At 51.7% G+C, this 20,195-nt stretch overlaps 8 protein-coding genes across 8 annotated transcripts; 2 read left to right on the forward strand and 6 right to left on the reverse strand.

Moving 5' to 3' along the window:
• Nucleotides 1-1,161: 1,161 nt before the first annotated feature.
• COCVIDRAFT_22312 (hypothetical protein) lies at nt 1,162-2,031 on the reverse strand (the record flags this gene model as incomplete). The annotated part of the gene is made up of 2 exons (XM_014706184.1): nt 1,162-1,224; nt 1,282-2,031. The coding sequence occupies 2 exons, from the start codon at nt 2,029-2,031 to the stop codon at nt 1,162-1,164; spliced, it is 813 nt and encodes a 270-aa protein (XP_014561670.1).
• Nucleotides 2,032-2,433: 402 nt separating this feature from the next.
• On the forward strand, nt 2,434-4,089 carry COCVIDRAFT_11758 (hypothetical protein; the record flags this gene model as incomplete). Its single annotated transcript, XM_014706155.1, has 4 exons — nt 2,434-2,500; nt 2,584-2,788; nt 2,917-3,213; nt 3,297-4,089. 4 exons carry the CDS (start codon nt 2,434-2,436, stop codon nt 4,087-4,089), a joined length of 1,362 nt encoding a protein of 453 aa, XP_014561641.1.
• Nucleotides 4,090-5,828: 1,739 nt separating this feature from the next.
• On the reverse strand, nt 5,829-6,138 carry COCVIDRAFT_86018 (hypothetical protein; the record flags this gene model as incomplete). The annotated part of the gene is made up of 2 exons (XM_014706260.1): nt 5,829-5,860; nt 5,898-6,138. 2 exons carry the CDS (start codon nt 6,136-6,138, stop codon nt 5,829-5,831), a joined length of 273 nt encoding a protein of 90 aa, XP_014561746.1.
• Nucleotides 6,139-6,266: 128 nt separating this feature from the next.
• On the reverse strand, nt 6,267-7,568 carry COCVIDRAFT_11759 (hypothetical protein; the record flags this gene model as incomplete). The annotated part of the gene is made up of 1 exon (XM_014706156.1): nt 6,267-7,568. The coding sequence occupies one exon, from the start codon at nt 7,566-7,568 to the stop codon at nt 6,267-6,269; it is 1,302 nt and encodes a 433-aa protein (XP_014561642.1).
• Nucleotides 7,569-7,916: 348 nt separating this feature from the next.
• Nucleotides 7,917-9,984, forward strand: COCVIDRAFT_33343 (hypothetical protein; the record flags this gene model as incomplete). The annotated part of the gene is made up of 2 exons (XM_014706261.1): nt 7,917-8,229; nt 8,294-9,984. The coding sequence occupies 2 exons, from the start codon at nt 7,917-7,919 to the stop codon at nt 9,982-9,984; spliced, it is 2,004 nt and encodes a 667-aa protein (XP_014561747.1).
• Nucleotides 9,985-13,247: 3,263 nt separating this feature from the next.
• COCVIDRAFT_11761 (hypothetical protein) lies at nt 13,248-14,521 on the reverse strand (the record flags this gene model as incomplete). Its single annotated transcript, XM_014706157.1, has 2 exons — nt 13,248-13,356; nt 13,539-14,521. 2 exons carry the CDS (start codon nt 14,519-14,521, stop codon nt 13,248-13,250), a joined length of 1,092 nt encoding a protein of 363 aa, XP_014561643.1.
• A 1,124-nt stretch (nt 14,522-15,645) lies between these two features.
• Nucleotides 15,646-16,918, reverse strand: COCVIDRAFT_11762 (hypothetical protein; the record flags this gene model as incomplete). The annotated part of the gene is made up of 6 exons (XM_014706158.1): nt 15,646-15,792; nt 15,852-15,992; nt 16,068-16,285; nt 16,332-16,500; nt 16,569-16,706; nt 16,838-16,918. 6 exons carry the CDS (start codon nt 16,916-16,918, stop codon nt 15,646-15,648), a joined length of 894 nt encoding a protein of 297 aa, XP_014561644.1.
• A 1,200-nt stretch (nt 16,919-18,118) lies between these two features.
• On the reverse strand, nt 18,119-19,736 carry COCVIDRAFT_86041 (hypothetical protein; the record flags this gene model as incomplete). Its single annotated transcript, XM_014706262.1, has 3 exons — nt 18,119-18,562; nt 18,596-19,362; nt 19,436-19,736. The coding sequence occupies 3 exons, from the start codon at nt 19,734-19,736 to the stop codon at nt 18,119-18,121; spliced, it is 1,512 nt and encodes a 503-aa protein (XP_014561748.1).
• Nucleotides 19,737-20,195: the final 459 nt, after the last annotated feature.

Consider the following 20,195-nt stretch of genomic DNA (forward strand, 5'->3'; position numbering starts at 1 on the left):
GTGCACTAGCGCGAGCATGTGTTGGAGGAAAATAGCAACTCGCGCTGCCGCAAGCGAGTTTTGATTCGATGCCGACTCGGCCTTCGCCGTGTCGTCGCCCCCAAGACAGCAAAGCTCGCGGCATGGAACCGCTTGGGTGTCGCTGTCTGCAGCCGCATACGTGATGGGACCATGGCCCCGAGTTCGAGTTGACAGCGCTCGTCCAGCGCAGTGTTCATGTCTTGTTACATTGACGTGCAGGTGCCATGTCTGACTGTATACATCCACGCTTGCATTTCGACATGTACACGATGCCGTGCATGTCGGTCCCTAGAGGCCATGGAAACGGCTTGCATCGGTGACAAGAGCCACAGCCGGCCACTTGGATTGCAGCCGCATATCGCATCGCATCGCCCGTGTTTCCGGGTAGGGCCATGTCGTGCCCCGGTATTACCGCAGTGACTCGACAAGGTTCTGGCTACCAAAGAGGGCGGTGCCGTGGGTGCAACTCGATCAGTGTCTGGGTGGTGGGACGGAGCACCACGCTCGCTGCTCGCTAACAGTCATTACGCAAACGAGGCAATGGTCATGTGACTGTTGCGAAGAAGGCCCCACCTGCACTCGACAGCGCCGTCAAAGTCAGCCTTGTCAAGTGAATGGCAGGGAAATAAGGCCCCCCACTAGCCTCGTCGGTCTCGCTCTCAATTAACTCCCGACGCAGAAAAGACAACCCCTCTGGCGTGACATTCCCCAAACGACCTCTTGCTGGTCTGCTAGTCTGCTTGCGGCTCGGAGAGAGCGAGAAAACAATAACGGCACATGTCTGTCTGCGACTAAAGTGTAGTATGTAATTCAGAGCAACGTCGCTCTGTCAGCAGACGTCACTCGTACCTAGCTAGTGCAGGCGGCCGCGGCCCATATGCACCTGTATCTGTATATACACCCTATTCCTAGCAAGCGTCCTATCCGTGATGCATACATCCTGGAATAGTCCATATGACTCCAGGGATCGTGCTCTAGTCTGCGGAAAACGCCGTAGTGATGCAGTGGTGGAAAAGCGCTACAATCGTAGACCAAGAGAGAAGAAGAAGAGTAGAAAAAGCAAAACCAATAGCGACCGATATGGCAATCAGGGTATCTTGAACGAAAGTAAAAGTGAGACGGTGGAGTGGACCGCCATCTCTATGCTGATGTTGTCGACGATTTCCGTGACGACTTGAGGTGTATTCTCTTGACGTGGTCTCTCTGTAGAAAAAATTAGCATTTGATTTCCTGCCACTACTAGCTGCTGCCCAAACTTACCATATTGTCCACGCGGCTGAAAACTCTGTCACACCCATCCCAGTCACACAAGACGCCCGGGTTGTGTTTTGCCTCGTGTCTCGCAAGATCCTTCTTGCTTGAGAATCCTCCTCCTTGAGATTGCGGGCAATCGCCGTGCCGGCAAAAGAATGACTTGGTGTGTCGCTTGTGGTGCTTGCGGAGATCGCATCCCCTGGTGAAGACTGCTCTTGATGTGCATCCTGGGTACGCACAACTCCATGTGCCGTTCTTGTTTGGGATGCCGTACGCTCGGAGGTCTGGCGATGAAGGGGAAAGCGACCGCGATAGTGCGGGGGGCGAAGTCTCTGATGGGATGCTGGATGCAATACCGTGGCCCACTGATGAAGATGTCGAGTGTGATCTTGAAGGTCGAGTAGCGCCGGGATACTGTGAGAGAAGGGTCGAGTCGTGAGAGAGAATGGGAGGGGATCCCATGTCAGTGTATGGAGGGTAAGCGTACGACGAGACTTGAGGCATCGGCACCGACTGGGCCTGCGAGGTCCAGAAGGGGTGGGGAGGATATGGCGATTCCATGATGGGTCTGTAGTCGTGTGGAGGGGTATACATTCCACCGTGGCCGGCCATTGTTGTCGAGGGACGGTGTGACATATGGTGGAGTGGTGGTGAGTACATGATGCTCGGAGGTGATTGGCAAGTGCTGGAGGGGTACATCATGCCGTCATCAGGCGCCATGAGCGCTAGCTCTGCCTCAGTAGAGAAGAATGTCATCCTTGGGGTCAACGTGGCTGTGTGTAGGTATGTGGGAGTCCAAGAGGAGTTGCGAGAAGGGAGGTGTGGTTGTCTTCAAATGGTCCTCAATCGACGCAAGCGTGCGTTGTATATCATGCGAGAGGAGTAGGCCAGTGCGTCTAAGCGGGAAATCCAGCAGATGGGTGAGAATGATCCAGTCTTAAGGCACAGACCCAGACTCTAGGGTTTAGGGTAGGGTAAGGCTGCTAGTCCGGGGTGTACAGGATTAGCCCGGCACTGCACTAGGGGGCGCTCTCCACAACGGTAAGGCTGGGGGGCATGTGAGACTTGACGAGAAGGAGTGGCGGGTAGTGGCGGTGTTGCAATGTCTTGCAGTGCCCTGGATCTCCACTTGGGTGCTTTGGACTAGAAATAGTAGAAATGGGGGCGAGGATGAAGAAAGAGCAGAACAAGAAGAAAGGGGTTAGGGCTGAGCAGGGAGTGGCAGGTCAGTCGAGTTAGTCAGTGTCAGTTGAGGTCATATATGGGACAGGTACATATGTAAGTACATGTGTACTATTCGATGCAGAGAGGGCAGTCTAGAGGCAGCCAGTGTTGGACCGGAGGAGACCTCTCAGTCGGGTCACATATCCGACGACGGGAGCAGTGCCGGCGGTGATTGTCGAGCGTGGGTGACTTGGCTAGTAACGCTCGCTGCGCTGGCCTCCCAATCTGATACCGCTGGGCCCATTGCAGCGCGGGTGCATAACCCTTTCACAATTGCAGTGGAGAGCGAGTGAGCCTCGTGGGCCGGCGAGCTGATCCCTGTGAATGAAGGTACCGCCCTGATGGCGAGCACGCCGCCCTAGCGCTGGTCTGGCAAGCGGCCGACTAGGGTCTAAGTAGCCTACGTGCAGGGTGAAGAGCATCCACCATTTCGCTTGGGAACGACCGGTCGACGAGGTTCATGCGACTCTGGCGGCCAAACGGCTGGCAGGGCGTCTGGCAAGCAGGCGTGCAGCAACGAATCCTCCGTGCATGGCCCTTGGTATGGATGGTGCAAGCAGGCAGAGCCGGCCACACATGCACACAGACACGGCATCGCAACGGGGCCCGGCGGGGGGGCCAGGCAGGCTGCGACGGCATCCAAAGCCACACAATGGGCCCGGCTAGTGCGGCGGGCTGTGGAGCGACATTCGAAGGAAGGGCGGTAGCAGTAGCGTGGGTGTGTAGGCCGCGAGGAGGGGCAGCGAGATACACTTTCCATGGCTTTGGCTTTGGAGATGATGGCCTGCCGATCGCAGGCAAGGTAGCAGACGTGACGAAAAGCGGCCTGAGTTCAGTCGCTTACGCCGGCAAAAATTTGGCGTCGTGCACGGGGACACGCCCCGCGCTACCTACTTGCGCATGCCTGTCGGTCACTGTCTGTCGGTGTCTGCTCTCTCGTCTTGTTCTGGCGGCGATGTTGTTGCTGGTGCTGTGACTGTGCATGGGCCGGCAGCCGTGTGTGTATTTTTAAACCCTGCAGCCAGCTCCCGGCTCCCAGCAACCAGCTCCCACCACCCATCAGGCAGCACACCACGCCCGTCACTGACGGACGGCCAGGCCCTGGGCAGCCGACGTTTCACGCCCTCCCTCTTGCTCCTCCACGTCGGACCACCGTCGGCCATTCACTCCTGCTCACCACTCGCGACGGCCCCAGGCAGCGCCCTGCAACGACAGTTTGATTGCATTTCAAATCACGACTCGTGTTTGTCAATCAAGCCGGCCTCTTGCTTCCGACGTGGTTGGACAAGCACGCAAGAAACATGTCCAACAGGCGAGCACACTGGGCCTAGCTGTGGATCCACTCGCTGGCCGTGGCAGACGCCTACAACAGCCATGCGGCTAAACGGCCGTGCTGATGCTCGCCATACGCCTTCGTATTGGACCTACACACTCCTGTATGCTGACTTGGGAGGCATAGCTGCTGCTGATGGGCCCTCTGCCCAAGCCCTCCTTGCCGTGACAGTGACGCAGGGGCGGACAGTCTGTGTCGGGGAGTCAGACCACGACGGCCCGCACACCATCTCGCTCCAACACCAAGTCGAGTACTAGTGTCTGTGTATTGTATGTATCGTATGTATGTCGAAGCAGGGGCAAGCTTGGTCCTTCTCTTCTGCACTCCACTAGCCGAAGCCTACACACATCTCGTCATCCCCAAATAGTCTGCGAGCAGTTAGCATATGCGGCACAAGCTGCAAATTTGCACTCGCTGTCTCGCTGCTTTCCAAGACAGGTAAAGATGGTCCCCGAAGCTGAGGCAAAGATTAGTCACCTTCCAGTGTTGTTACCGTCTCCGTCGGGGCTCCAGGTCTCGGTGTAATATTCCGCCAGCCACTCATGCGTGGTGAGAAGCGACTCTGCGTTGTTGGGCGCACGACGGCGCGGGGTCAAGATACGCCCGTCGAACCTACCATAGGATCAAAGTGACTTGACTTGATGGTGAGTGCGAGGGCAAGGGCGAGACCAAGGGCAAGGGCAAGTGCTATACTCTCGCCCCTTCCTTACTACCCCCCTCTGCTCCTGCCAGCCCAACAACCCCAACACTAGCTTACTACACCTACTCTACTCTACTCCATCCCGTTGCCTATACAACTCTTCGCCCTCCACATATCCACCACACAGCCCGCAACAATGTGCACATACCAACGTACCCATCACTGACCTCATCCGCCCTTGCAGGCCAGTGCTTCGGGAGTTACTAATCTTGGAACGCTCCACAATCAGGGCACTGTCTCTTGTCTCCAGGGGACTGGCATATCAAGACTAGAGTAAGGCTGACTTGACAGTTCAGCACCATAGTGCTCCCGAGGTGATGCCTAGGCTCAAGGGACATGTGTCTGGCCCTGGCCATCGTATGGATAGTCCTCATTGCAATATACCCAGTCTCCCAACCAACACAACACCCGCTAGCATGTACCCTGAGCCGTATCGGCCCCGAGCGGCTATGGCATACTGTCCACAAGTGATGATCTCAAGCAAGAAACAGAAAGAACGCGGTCCGTCTTCAGGCTTCCCACAATGGCTCTGTGGTCATAGTCAGGCCACTTCAAGAACCCCGAAACTCTTGTCCAGGTTTCTTTTTTCGTGCTCAGACATGGCTGAATGACCAGTATGGAACTGCCATCTCCATGTCATATCAGTGGATGCGTACTGCGCAGACAAAAAAGAATTACTTGATGCCAAGACTATCTGCTTAAGGACCCCTCATAGCGCCGATGATCCTGACGACATCACTCATCACAATCTTGGATTCTTGCTGCGTAGACACCGCATGTCTACAAACGCTTCGTCAACGGTTCAATCACAGAGGAACCCAAAGTCAAACTGCCGTCAAAGTCAATACAGTTGTATTCTAGACTCGAATACTTTACCGGATTGTCGAATAGAGACTTTTTCTAAGTAGCCAATCAAGCTCCGAATTTATCAGATTGACTATCTCGATCTCGTCATTCCCAACCTCTTTCAGTCTCTCAACGCAGAATCGGCTCTACCGCCACTACATCCTATTATTAGACACCACCGCCTTTTAAGACTCATCTTAATACAGGAAAATCAAGGTGGAAACGTCATGGTAGCGGTGAAACGTGGCGGTGTTCATCTTTCCCGCACAGCCTCAATCTCATTCCTCACGGCGCCGAAACACAAACCCATCTTTGGTATTACCTACTTGGAAACCAGGCATCAATGTCCTCCTTACTGCGGGGCCGCCGAAATTATATTCCCTGCGTAGTAGCAGTGCCGCGTCGGTGAGCGTGTAAGAAACAACTCCCGATCGTACTAGGGTCCCTACACTAACAAAGTGCAGAGTTCGGACCGCAGTGGGCTTAGCCCAAGCTCTGAGCTCCGGTTCCATCGGAAACGTACCCTTCGGAATATGTCACAGTGCTGTACCGCAAGGTTTTTGGACTCGGCAGTTGATTGTGCAATGACAAAGTTCAACATCAAGCACACAATTGGCACAAACCGTACTCTGAAGCTTTGACCCCGCCTGCAGTGCACAATGAGTAGAACTCCTAAACAAAAAGAACAGAAGATAGAGGAACCTAGCTTTTTGTCATTGTTTGCTTCAATCTGGTTGATTCCTGGTACTTGTCTGCACATCATCCTCTGCATTGGTGCAAGTCCCAGTGAGTATACTTCCAGATCTGAGAGGCGATTGTAACACAAGCAATGCTGACCTTGAACTTGAGGTGACGCAATTTCTGTTGCGCTGACCTCAGACAGACATTTTACGCAGTTGCTGGAGTCCACTCTTCCACATCTCGAAAATCCATCACTTTGTCACGACCGCCGTACCTGCCCTGCGTATCCCACCAATCTCGTTCTACGCTTATCTCTGGTCGCCATCTCATTGCCTTCCTCAACCTCTCTTCTCCCTTATTTTCAATCACGTCAGCGACCAGTGATCCAATGGCAGGACATGCCATGAATCCGTTTCCAGAACCTCCAACGGCAACAATCAAGTTTGATATCACGGGATGCCTGTCAATGAGAAACACACGATCAACTGTATCTGCGTCCCAACATATACGTGCGAAGCTGAAGCTGCGTTCGGAGAGTTGTGGCATTGTCTCTGAAAGAAGAAGACGCATACGTGATTCGGAGTCCTTGGGAATTTGATGACGGGCAAACGGAACGGACCGCATCTTGCCATTGTTGTAAATCGGATTTATGTAACCCGGGTGTTCGTCGCAGAGCTTCATCTCGTGGTTTTCGATGTCTGGCTCAATGAAGAAGCCTCGATCTACGCCATACAGTACGGGTAAGTTACGGTAACCCTTTACCTCCTCGACGGAGAGAGGTATGTGTGCCAGTGTCCAGGCTGTAGGTCGAAGTTGCTGCTCAAAGTCCACAAGCAGGTCGCTGTTTGCGCCGGCTGCCAGTATGGTCTGCTTCGCTGCATACTCGGTACCATCTACGACCCTCACTCCTGTGACATGACTCTTGTCTGAGTTGTAGAGTAATTCCTGAACTTTTCCTGTGGTTCCTGTTACAAAGCTCACACCAAATCTTACTGCCTCATTGTACATGGCCTTCAGAGCGCCACTCGCAAACACCCAGCCTGCGCCGCTTTTCTTCCAGAATCCTCTCCAGCCTGCAAGCTCGCCCTGCAGCACGTGCTTTGGCATCGTAAGCCGGAAGTCCTCTTTGGTATTGAGCGCCGTTGGTGTGATCTTCTCTCCTTTTGCATACTCCACGCAACGTTTGTATGCTTCGTCGCCTACAGCTGCCATGATGAAGCCAGTATCATGGTAGAAGGATGAGAAAACGGGGTCGTATTTCCAAGCGTCCATTGAAAGTTGAGTTATGCGGTTCCAGAAGTAGTCCTCATTGCTGTCAGAGTCAGATGGCTCGTTTGCTTCTTCGGCAATCTTGTTCAAGTCGTTGCCAGCCGAGATGGCAGAAGGGAATGGGCTGCCGTCCAGTACAGTGATGGAAGTGTAGCCACGCCGGGCGAGCTCGAGGGCAATTGAACACCCCCATGATCCGGCACCTATGATGAGAATATTGCTATGGGATGTCTGTGTCATGGTGAAACGGAGGGGTAACGTACACTACATATTGTAGCCGCGTTGGAGGCCTCATTGTGCGCTGTCCTGGGTGGAGCCACCTTCTGTTCTGAGACAACTGCATTGCATACCACTAAGCGAGCTGCGTTATCTAATGAAACAGGTAGCTTTTTTTTCTGTCCTCCTATTCTCTGACGTGACCATGACCATTATTTGGCAAGCTACACAAGTGGGGCATATAGACAAGTCACAGGGCTGCTATAGCACGCGTGATCACGTGTAGATAAGCGCGTTATCTCAAAGTGATGCAAATCCCCGCGGCATACAACTTTATGGCAGAGCGGATCAATTAACCCATCGCACGCCTTGATGATTCGCATACGCCCGACGATATCGCGCAACATATGGCGATCACATATATCTCTTCTGCCACAGGGCCAGACGCGCTTTGTTACCGCCAAAAATGTTGGCAAGCGTGGGCGCCCAAAGGGTGTGCAGAGTTACTGGTCCGAAGAGAAGCTGGCGACAGATGAGAAGTATCCCTTGAGCCACACCATGAAGGAATTGATACACCCATCCCTCGAACCCAAAGTCAAGAGAAAGAGAGGCGCAAACACAGGTCCCTCGGCCAAGTCTGGCGGCGTTCACGTCAGAGCACAAATTGTAAGTCCTGATCTGTGTGGTACGTCGCGCCCTCTTTAGAGCATACAATTAACTAGGCTGATACTGATGCAAAATCTGTATAGATGATGTGATCAACTACGCTGGCCCCACCTTGGAAAAGCACAAGGGCTGTGACATCCTCGACATCAATCCTGGCGCTGGGCTCTGGTCACAGAAGCTTCACGACTACCTTCAGCCACGAAGCCATGTGCTGCTCGAGCCCCGCTTCGATAGATTCAAGGACTTCCTCGAACCTTTGCTTAGCGCGCCCGACTCCAAGTACTCGCTCATAGAGAAAGATCCGACTGATCTCAACACATACACCGACATGGTCGCCGAGGGGGTCTTTCCTCAACAGACGATACGAGATTCACGCGATCCAAAGGCTCAAGAACCGAACAACACACTACTGGTGACAGGGTCTCTGGTTTGGGACCCTCCCATGACCGGTCTTGGGTTTGACTCGATGGCCAAGCAAGTTCATTACCACCTCAGTGCTGCTGCTCGGAGCAACGAGCTGTTCCATGCCTACGGTCTTGTTCGCACACTTTTCTGGGTGCAACAAGAGGATTTTGGTACTTCAATGGCTGATTCTATCAGCACGATGTACAAAACGAATCGATTCATGGAGATGTCTCACAACATCCAAGTATTTGTGAACGGGACCCAAACTCCGCGCAGATTGGGCAAAGGATCTTCAGGACGTGAACCTCAATATGCCATTGAGAGCACTATTCGTGCTCTGAGAAGAGGTAAAGAACTAGGCATGGAGCTTCCACCGCATCGGCGCGATCTTATCCATGAGTTTGCTGCCGATATTGAGCGCATCTCGAATGGCACAGGCATGATTAAAAGTGGCGAGATACAAGAGTATCTCCATGAGCAACAACTAGCGGGAAAGTCGACCACCGGTCTACTGAGTGAAGGACTTATTGAACACTATGAAACCGAAAAATTCATACGACAGCAATATCCTAATATCGAAATTTCCAAAGGAAAAGATTCCAGGATGCGCAAGAACATGGTGCCTGAAGACCATCCTGCCAAGGATCGAATTCGTAAATATCTTGCAGATTGTGCACAGGTCAATTTCACCCAAAGGCTTAAATCACAAATTGAAGCGATAGCCGATATTGGTGAGGCCATATATGAACTCGAAGGCAAGATTCTCCGCATGAAGGATGAGCCCCAAAAAGACGCGGAAATGGCAAAGTTGGAAGAGCTAAACGCCAGCTGGGAGGAGGCGAACAAAAAAATGCCGCTCAACTATGCTCGCGCTCCAGCTACCGAGCTCGACGACCGCCTGGCTCTACGGGCACCCCCTGCGCCTCGTGTTCAGTGGGATTCTCGTCCCTTCGAACCACTCACCATGTATAACAACGAAGCTTGGCCCACAAATCGTCTCTCTCTCATCTCCACCGAGCCTATTCCACAGCCCACCGCAGAATATCACGATTATTACGATTGGCTGCATGACTTTATACACGGGCTCTACGCTAATCCCTCGGACACCATTCCCGAAGCCCTCGATAAGATGCAGCACGGACTTCGCGATATCATGGAAAATTGCCCGACCTTAAGGGACCCAGACAAGGGCGGGAGGCTGCAAATGGATCACTTTAGAGTCAGGTTGCTCACGCCGGAGATGATTACAGAAATGTTGGATGCGTATATGAATTGGCCATTCAAGGCGCCGGGAAGCGACCACAGCAAGTTCTTTCGGCACCGGAGTTCGGCACATCATTTCACTTCTAAACAGACTATGTTGGCCTGAGCGAACGGCACGGACTTGCGGGTTGTGGGTTGAAGGGGTATGAGCTTGGATGAGTTGGCATGCATTGGCAGTCAATTGTAGGTGTGCTTGTGATACGTCACATTTATCGAATGGAACCCTGTATCACCTTGTCCTGAGCGTGTTTCGTCCTTGGCAGAGCAAACTGTCTTTTCTGGGTAATCGTGTACCTCGGCTTTGTTCTGTAACTTGTGTTGGCATGTGGAGGAGTTGGATGAGTTTCTCAAGTGAATCAGTGGTGTGATGTGACGTGGATGTAATATCTTCAGTTCCTAGACATGCTCAGTCTACTAGATATTTCAGCTGCTTCTGCACTGGTGACAATATTCATTATAATACTCGTGGTCCAGGTGACAAATTGGCAACGAGCAGTGTAAACAAAACTTGTGCAAGGCTGGTCTTTTATGCGTGCCACAACTCTGCTTTGGCATTTTTAAACCTATAGGCTGGGAAAGATGGACATGAAGTATATTGCAATGACACGACCGTCTTTGGGGTGATAACAGTGTTGAAGATACCTTCTGTAATAGAATGTAAAAAAATAAAAGGCTTTCCCGTTATCTCTTGTTGAGCACCCACCTTGACACGTCTAACCCGCAACTACATTACATCACCTTCCTCCATCCATACCACTTCTCTTAAGTAAAAGCGAGTCCACAATATAAACTATACGTATGCATTTCAACAATGGGGGGTAAAGCGAAACAGAACTCCGCACGCATTCACTTCCATAACCAAAGATGCGGAACCAGCGGCAATGCGAAGTCAAAAAAAAAATTAACTCACGATATAACCACCCATTTTCCAACCGCAGGACCAACCAAAACGCCTCTAGACAAATTATCCGAAAAGCGCCACTATAGACACATATCTGCAGGAAGTAACATAAACCAGGACCCCTAGCATCCACGACCAACCAACCCACCAACCACAACCGCCCTACCTAACCCTACCCTTACCCTTCCCAACCTTCCAATGCCCAAACCCTCCATCCATCATTCCATCCCCTTTCCTCTCCCCCCCACCCACTCAACCTGGGCACTCACCACCTGCCCACCCACCCCTCCCACCTCGCTCGCTAACCCCTACCCACACTAATCCCAACTGGGTATAATCTAGCGAAAGAAAAGAACCCACCCACCCGGCTACCCATCCTCGCCTCGCCTGGCTGCGACCGGGGCGACCTTTCGTTCCCCACCGCTCGCTCGCTCGCTCGCTCGCTCCAAAACTGACTACTTACCCGCCCACCCTTGTCGATTTTTTTTGCTGTGTGTTCTTGAAGGGGAGGGGGGGAGGGGGCTGCTGATGCATGTATGTTTTATTCCCGCTTCCAAGTCTTGAATCAAAAAAAAAGGTTATGGGTTTAGTTACTCCTTGGTTTTTTTTCCTACCAGCGATTTCAATTTAAGGAATGGGGTTTATTAGTATGATTTAAGGAATTCGTGGAGGGGGTGGGATTAAATGGTATTATCGGGTTTTAGGATGATGATGATGATGATGATATGAGAGTTACGCTGGGTATGTCGGTTTACCGAAATGGAAAAGAGGAAAACAAGGGTTGACGATGATGCTGATGAGGATGATGACGATGTGGGAAGAGCGCGCGCTAAGGGGGACACCAGCGACCCGCGTGTATGTTTTCTAGAAAGAAGAGGAAGGGAGACCGGGGTATGGGTGAGCGAGGAGTGGTAGCATAAGAAGTGGGGAGGGGAGAGAGCAGGGGTAGGCGATTTTTTTTCTTCCTTTGCCTTTTGAGCGATTGCGATTGCGGTGGACGCGCAGGAAGGGTGGTTTAGGAGTGATTGGTGGGGAAGGGTTGGAGGACTACGGACTATGGGCGCGTGGGTATGGCCGCGTTTTGCATTTGTGTTCAGAGGAAGCGAGTTCGGGCGAGTGCGAGAGCGAGGGACTTGGGGAAGTGGTTGGTGGATGGTGGATGGTGGGAGTGGTTGATGATGCGGGGCGTACGTATGCGTATGCTACATAGCGGTGTACTATGCCCCCCCTCTCCATCTCTTCGCCCATGTTCGACCGCTTCCTTGCGTTTGGTGCAAAGGATTTGTGTCTTGGCCCGGTATCACTTACCATAGCCATGGGTAAAAAAGAACAGGAACGGCGTGGGAGGAAGAAATGGTCAATCATTGCTCCTCTCAGTTGTTTTCTATTTGCCTTTTCGTCCTTCGTATTGGTGCCCCGGAATCTTAAACGTTCGCCTAGCCCTGCTCGTTTTCTTGTGCTTCTGGACCTCTGAGCGGTACCGGCGTCCCGAGAAGCGAGCATGGCAACGGGCTAGGGGGCTAGGGACTAGCATGGGGGGACTCCGTAGCGGAGATTCAACTATTTGATCGGTATATGGGGGTTCTTGCAGAATCGGCTTAGTAGCCCTGATTGTGATGAGGGATTAGCGAGTAGGGGGTGGCAGGGAAGGAGGGGAGGAAGGATACGGTGTAAGCTTTATGTTTTGTTGTAATGGTTTGTCTGATGTGTGTGCCATGCTGTCATACGACGGCAATTAGACAGACTTTGGAGAACAATCCCGGGTATGTGGAAATGGCAGGTGGTCGGGGCTCCCGAAATTCTGCGTATACGAAACCCCCAGTAAAGTCAAGTACCGTTACATCGCTCAGTTCAAGTTTCCCCCCTTCTTGACTACGTAACCCGTACGTGTTATCCGTGAAAGCATATGCTCCTTTCTGTGAAGCGGGTAATGCGCGTGGGTACATGACGGAAACGGTGGACTGCACTGCGGGAGAGAGGGAAGCAAGCACACGCGCATGCACACATACATGCATGTTGCATATTTTTTGTCCTCCCTTCTCTCCATCTCGCTCTTTAATCCAGTCGCCAGGTACACACAACAACGGCTGCATATCGCATACAAACTTTAAAAAAAAAATAAGACTTCTTTCCAAACCCTCCTCATACATACGCCCTGGAAAACGCCCAAACCCCATCTATCCTAGCAATGAAGTACATAGCAACCCAGCCCTTTATCCGACCCGTCTAAGAAATAGAGACAAAAAACGCCCGATTCCCTGGACAACACTTACGCATGACCATGCCAGCGGCTGACTCGCCTGCTGAAACGCCAATTGAAAATTACATCGAATATGCAACGCTACGTCAAAGCACACACACGCACCCCTCCCCCCAGTCCTCTCTTCTGCCGTCCTCTTGTCTCTCTTGCGTCTTACCCCATGGAGGGCTTTGTCCTTTGCCCTGATTCGTAAGATTCCACAATCATATCAGACAGCCGCAAGCAAGTTGAGCGCAGTGCTCAACTCGCGGCGTGCATCAAGCTCGTCAGTGCCGTCATGCAGCCGATAGTGGTGTGCCACAAGACGCAGCGTAGCCCTGTAAATCCTGTATCTAGAATTTTTTTTTATCTCTGTCAGTTTTTGTGAAACCCCGTCGAGTGAACTAAAGTCGAGGTTGGAATGGGATGGGGGGAGGGGGAGTTCGGGGTAAATCTGAATCCGGGCGTACTATACTCGCAGTTTATACTACGGAAGAAATGTAGCAAAAAGAGAACTCACATCAAAACCCTAACCTGTGCAGACCCTGTCCTCGGCCCACACTCACCCAAGCCCGTCAAAAACGCCTCACTAGCGTCCGCCATACCGCCGCTCATAAGTGGATCCCCCCAGATGATATTGGAGAAGCCGACGAGGCCAACAACGAGCCTGGTATGCTCGTCGAGCAAAATATTATCCGCGTTGCACACATTGGGCGCGACGAGGCGCGGCTCCGTCACTTTATCCAAATGGTGCGCGTGCTTGCCGATCCAGTAGCGGATGCTCTCCGAATGCAGGTTGACCAGCATGTCTTCTGCGTCGCGCAGCGTCGACTCGAGCAGTCCGAGGAACGCTTCGCGCCAGGTCGTACTGCCTTTCTTGGCCAAGACGCGGTGGGCCTGCCCGAATTGGGGCGCTGATAGTGCCGTCAGCGAGCGCAGGTGCATGCCCATGGTGTGATCGATTGCATTGCGTTCGCTGGGGGTAAGGTACGGTGCGAGTTCTGAGAGTCGCCGGCCGGGTATGTGGCTCATTAGGAGAAACGGCCGCCCGAGTGTTGAGCTGTGAGTGTCGTATGTGATGAGTTGTGGAACGGGTATTCGGGTGTATTCGCAGATCATCTCGAGTGTCTTGCGTTCGGTATCCAGAATGTGTTTCTCGTGGCGGAGGAGTCGAACATTGTGTGCTGGTGGGCACTTGAGCACCAGACTGTTGCCATCTGCAAGTCTAGTGATGTATATCTGCCCAAGATAGCCTTGGATTACTTCCACCTGTTGAACTGTGACTTTTGACGATCGATATACTGTTCGAATCAGTCGTTGTATGCTCGAGGTGTCGAGTGTAGTGACGGTAGTCTGGATAGACGCTCTTGACAGAGATGAAGACGCAGACGATGTCGAAGACGAAGATGTGGATGTAGAGGACCGAATAGGCTTCACAGCATAAGTGCCACGGCTCATATTGGGGGGTTTGTAAATGACAGCATGTCGCGGGGGGTGATGCATTATGTATCATCAGCCGCTCACTACCCATGTACTAGGTTCAGGCGGGAGGTTTAGCGCCATTTCACACCACAGATGCTCCAAGCGCTTCTAGTTGCTCCCTGCCATGGACCGGCCCGAGCAAAATGAATGATTCGTGTCTATAACATCATCTGTGCCTTTCCTTTTTTAAACTCATCGTAATCGATGCCCGACTACTGTCCGGTGAAGGACCGGAAATAAGACCATCACTAGAGGAACCCGAGCAAGATCAAGTGTAATAAAAACCACTCACTGCAGGAGAATCTAGTCCTAAAAGTGGCTTTATTCGGCTATTCTCTCGCGAATATACATCAGCACATTGACAAATTGAGCACGTGTGTAAGCCATGTTGGCCATGCTTTCAGCTACATGCTCTTGGGCTGAACAGCCCTATGGGGCATTCATACGTGTACGGCACCCGTTATGCAAGTACCGTTCTACTAGTGCCTAAACTAGCATATGCGAATATCAGGATGAACAAGGACGCGAGAGGCGTTCGTTTAGATGCTGGTGTGGCGCGAGGAGCGTTCGTCAATGTTGACTAAAAACGGTTAGCTTCTAGGTAGATAGATCGCCTATCGGAATCCAGAATTTGTCATGGGTACCAGAGGACAGAAGGCGCATAAGTCATTAATGCCGCTTAGTACATGCTGATGAAATTGGAGATGGAATCGATGGATTTTTGAATATTGTGTAGGTTATGAGGAGAAGGTATTACGATCAGCGTGATGTTAACAATTGATACAGAGTCAACATTGACGTGGCGTCTTTTGCATCAGGGTAGAGCCCTTCAACCATCCTTGACCATATCAGATACCCTTCCGTCATTGGTGTGATGGGCCTTCAACCCGTCCGTGAAGCTGATGTGTAAATCCGATATGTCGGAGACGAGTCGCAACAAAGAGCTGACGCGTGGAGTCAGCACTTACATAGCAGCTATGCTCTTCACATAGTCATACAAGGCCTTCCGGTGTTTCACATGTGCTACTCCACCTCCAAGCCACAATAGCCACAGTCGGAGGATTTGTTGTTTATGGACATTGATGCGCTAGCGTCTTGGCCTGAAAGTGACAGTCCATAGAACATGCCGATTGATTCGTATGCGATCACTCATCTTCTTTGCTTTCAGTGATTTTGCTGCCGTCCTTTGTCGTCTCTGGAGCAGTGGAGGATATTGGCTGGCGTAACTCCTCAATATTGAAGCGTTTGAGTTTCTCAAAATCGGGGCCTACTACGCTCATGCCAATGACGTTCTGTCACGAGTAAGCGGCTGTTAAAATCTTACTAACCTCCCCACGCAGCCATCTCGTACCTGGTAAATCTCCACGATTATGAGCAAATCATATCCCTTCAGGTCGACCTTGTGGCCCGGGCCTACTGTAGCTGCAATCGTTTTGATAACATCGTCTCTCAGGAACTCCTTGTTATTGCGAATTGATGGTCGTATAGCGAACTGGGATCACCCTACATTAGCGAGAAGCTTTGAATGGAAATGCTGCGTCATTCGACACCGATAGGTCAGGCTAACCTTTTTCCCCGCTTGATCCGGTCCATGGAAGTGAGGCGCCAAAACTTGTTTCGCAACACTCTCGAGACCCTGGGGAGTGGCTTTCTCGGTTGCAGTAATAGGTGTTAGTCGCTTCACGTAGCTCAAATTTCTCGGCTGGGCACCATCCGCAATATCTTGGCAAATTTTGTGGACAAAAGACACAGGTTCCAATGGCGATCGAGTCCTGAAAAACACCACTTGTAAGGTCAGTACTGGTAAGAGGAGATGCTACGGTACTCTTACAGCATTGAGTGTCAAGCTTGACTGATGTAAACAATGGCTTGGTAGTTGGATTGCGCATGTCGGCAAGCTCTTTGTTGATCTGAGCCTCAATATCTCCTCCCTCGGAATCAGAATCGTCATCTGCAGCTGTTTCGCTAGATTCAGTCGTCCCATACAATTTGGTAGCGTACTGTCACCGAATATCAGCATTTTCAACACTACAATATGCGGTTGCTGGCGCATCAAGCAATGGCTCACTTCTTGGAATAAATCTCTTAGATCAGCCACGGATTTGGCTTCCTTCTTCATGGAGCACGTGGCCCATATGCCAGCGTCCCCAGCTTGGATGGCGCGATTTGACATGTCTCTCCTGGGCATCTCCCAATTTTTCTTACCCTAGGTAATTAAAGTCAGGTTCTGTGAAACAAAACTGCAGCTGCAGAACGAAAATGGCATCGTGAAGCCAAGGCTGCAAAGACAGGCATAGATGTCGCCGTCTTACGAAAAAAAGAAAAAAACACACATACCTTGGCTCGTTTGTTACCTCCAGCTTGCCGCTCGCCTGACTCGGCTTTGCGTTTTCTCGTAGCATCGTGTGCTCCAGGCATTGTGTGGATAATTCGGGGTTAAGCAAAAGGGGTGGAGGTGATTGGATGAACGATGCTTCAGAATGTTTGGTTGTAAGGGGAGAATCGAGAAAAAAAGAAACTAGTCCAATTGCAGCCGCTAGCGCGGCTGCTCCCGCCTAGATGCTGCAGCCCACACTACACCTCTCAGCCTCATTCAAGTTCACCGCGAAACCTTGGTAAACTTGCTTTGTTCAGTGGCGCACCCCTAGCTCTAAAACTTCGGCTATCGATGCCACGTGTCGGCGAGGTTCAGCAGCTGGCGCTTCGTTAAGGCGTCTAGAACCTATCCCGTGACGTGCCTTTGCCGAGCGCCAGGAAACAGGCAGTAGAGCTTCCGGTGAACGACGGCGTCCGGGAATACGAGAGAATCTGCCAATAGAAAGCTAGGTCTTCTTTCATCTGATCATGGGTGCAGCCATATTTGGGTTCGTTAACCGAGTAGCCCTAAACGGTATGCTTAATGTGCCACACATGTTGATTGCTCATGTTTACATCAGCATCCACGGGCGAGGACACTATGATTACTGATCTATTACACTTGGAGAATAGAATGTTAATCTTAGTCTTGAGTGATATGGCAAGTCAACGGATGCATGAGCAGAGGATAAACAAATGGCCCGAAGCGCCAGCACTAAGATTGAATCTCAAAAATACAAATCATAGTCATCACACATTCTAAGTCTTGCAAGTATTTTTTATGTTGGCGACCATCGCCAAAAAGGTTAAATTCTAATTAAGTTTCCTAATACCCGATATACCGAAAAGCCAATATTATGTAAGTAACTCGCGAGAGAAATCCCAAAAAAGGATCATGGGTATATAGTTGGGTATATGGAAAATCGACAACAAACAAAAGGAAAAGGACATAACCTTCGTCGAGTTCGTTATCGTGAGAATCGTAAAAAGCATCATTACCGGGCCTCCAACGGCCAGATGGTGGAGAGAGGAGAGAGAGAAGGAAAGAAAAAAAAAGCAGCAATGGAGAAATGCAGGGCAAGTCGCCACAGGAGATTGAGAGAAGAAATCCAAAAGCCAACCGAACGCCAATGAAACATGAAAAGTAAAGTAGGAAAGAAAAAAAAGTGCAAAACCAATAATATGACAAGAAGAAAAATAGTTGTTATACAAGCAACCAATCAGAGGCAGCTCGATCAACAAGCTCTCAAAAGGTTGTTTTGTTTAGGCTTCGCCACGACGCATGAAGCCGAAGCGCTTCTTCCTCTTCTCGGTTTTGTCAGCACTGAGCAGTGGATTGGGGTAACCACTGAGGGCAGCTTCAGCATTGAGACGTTCTGCCTTTTCAAAATCAAAGGGGCTAGACCATTTTCGCTGAGGAATCTCTCCCATCTTTGTGCTGTCGGAGGCAAAGGTGTAGCAGGAGGGTGTGTTCTTTTCCATGCGGCGTCTGAAGTGGATGGTTGCGGGGGCGTGGTCAAGTAGTGGTGGTGGAGTTAGATACTCTGGCTTGGATGGAACAGGAGGTTTGGGTGGCGCAGACGCAGAAGCAGAAGCAGTGGGAGTGGGAGTGGCAGACCGGCGGGGCGCAGGAGCAAATGTTGGAAGTTTGGGGGTAGGTTCGTGAACATGTTTTGGTGTCGGGGCACGCTTTGGTGCTGCGACGGGCTTTGGTGCTACGGCAGGCTTTGATACCGGGACTGGCTTTGGCGTAGGGGATTTGGTGATGGTATGGGAGAGATGTTCCTGAGGCCATGGCTCACGTGGATCTTGGAAGGAATCAACGCGTTGCTTGACACGGCTGGTCTTTGTTGGGGCACTGCCTAGGGTGCCCTTGAAGACGCCAGTGGTCTGAAGCTCCAGAGGATCGACAGGCACATACAGAGGCAATTGGGGTGCTGTGTGGGCCTTCTTTAGCTCAGGCGAAGCCATTTGAAGTTTCTTTGGCTGGGGAGAGGACATGGGTGAAGTAGTGCGGGATGAGCTGGAGGTTGACTTGACCGCACTAGAGCTGTTGCTTGATGAAGTAGCCTTGCGACTTGCCCTTGGCCTCATCATGGCAAGGTGAGGATGACTGGTGCGTCCTTGTCTGATGGGCATGCGGGTGACTACTGGGCCGAGGGAGCGTGTGCGGGTAGCCGAAGAGCTTGACCGCTTCTTCCGCTCCTTCTCGGGGCTGGCGCTGCGTGAGGAGCAGTCATGATGTTTGGTAGTTCCACAGCGTAGACAGACAGCAGCAGCGATTCTGTGGATCTGGGCGTGGGCCTGGCTTAGTCGCAGGTAGAGTTGGGTTAGGCTGAGCAGAGCCTCACGGCGGGAGGCGTCGGAAAGGTGGGTCAGCGACTTGTAGTCTAGGTCTAGGTGGCTCTTTCCGTTTTTGTGCTCATGGTCGAGAAAAGATGCAATGATGGCAACAAGGCCTGTGTTTAGTTTGATCAATGTCTCTGCAAGGGCTGCGTGTGCAATGGCTGTCTGGCTGTTAGCATATCGTACAATGCCATTGTCTTTTTTTTTTGAAGTTGTTGTTCTAGTAGTACTCACCATCGCCCTTTGCGAAACGCGCGCCGATACTGCTTTGGTAGCATTCAACATACTTCTCCGCCACCTCAACGGGCCCTCTTCGTAAGCTCTTGGAGAGCTGGTGCTCAGCAGAGCTGGTTGCATCGGATGAGTCGCTGTCCTTGCGTGAAGACTTGCGCTTTTTTCTTCTTTCGCGCAGGCGCTTGAAGATGTTGAAACCATTTGTGAAGGCGTCTATGATACCGGCGACGCAGCTTGATACCTCGGTCTCGTCGGGCCTAGGCGCAGCTCGCGTACCTACACTGTCTAATTTGACGGCCATGGAATGCAAAGCAGAGTGGAACTGAAGAGAAAGAGAGGGAAACGCACGATAGGTATACAATATTCTAGAGGAAAACAAAGTGCGGTCTAAGCATCCATTAGCGAGGGTGAATGAAGAGTCATCTGCAAGTCTGCAAGCCAGATCACCCAGGTTAGCCTTAAGTTGTGTTTAGTCGAGTCGAGTCGAGTCAAGTCGCCGTCAACATGGCCGCCCAGCGACGGGGGCTCTTTACTTTATCCCGCTGGCCGCCCAACCCTTGGCCTGCACCGACGCCTGGTTGCCCGTGGGTGTGCACCAGCTTCAGCGTTCCTGCGTCTGTTACTGGGCGACATTGAAAGCCTGGAGCACCGCCAACGCCGCCGTTTTCGAGCCGAGTGCTGCTGGTAGCCGCCGGGTGTGCTGGCCCGCCATGAGTCCGCGCCGCTGATTGGCCACCCAACTGGCGCTAGCTACATCGGT

Source organism: Bipolaris victoriae, assembly GCF_000527765.1.
Source record: "Bipolaris victoriae FI3 unplaced genomic scaffold scaffold_4, whole genome shotgun sequence".
Lineage (NCBI taxonomy): Eukaryota > Fungi > Ascomycota > Dothideomycetes > Pleosporales > Pleosporaceae > Bipolaris > Bipolaris victoriae.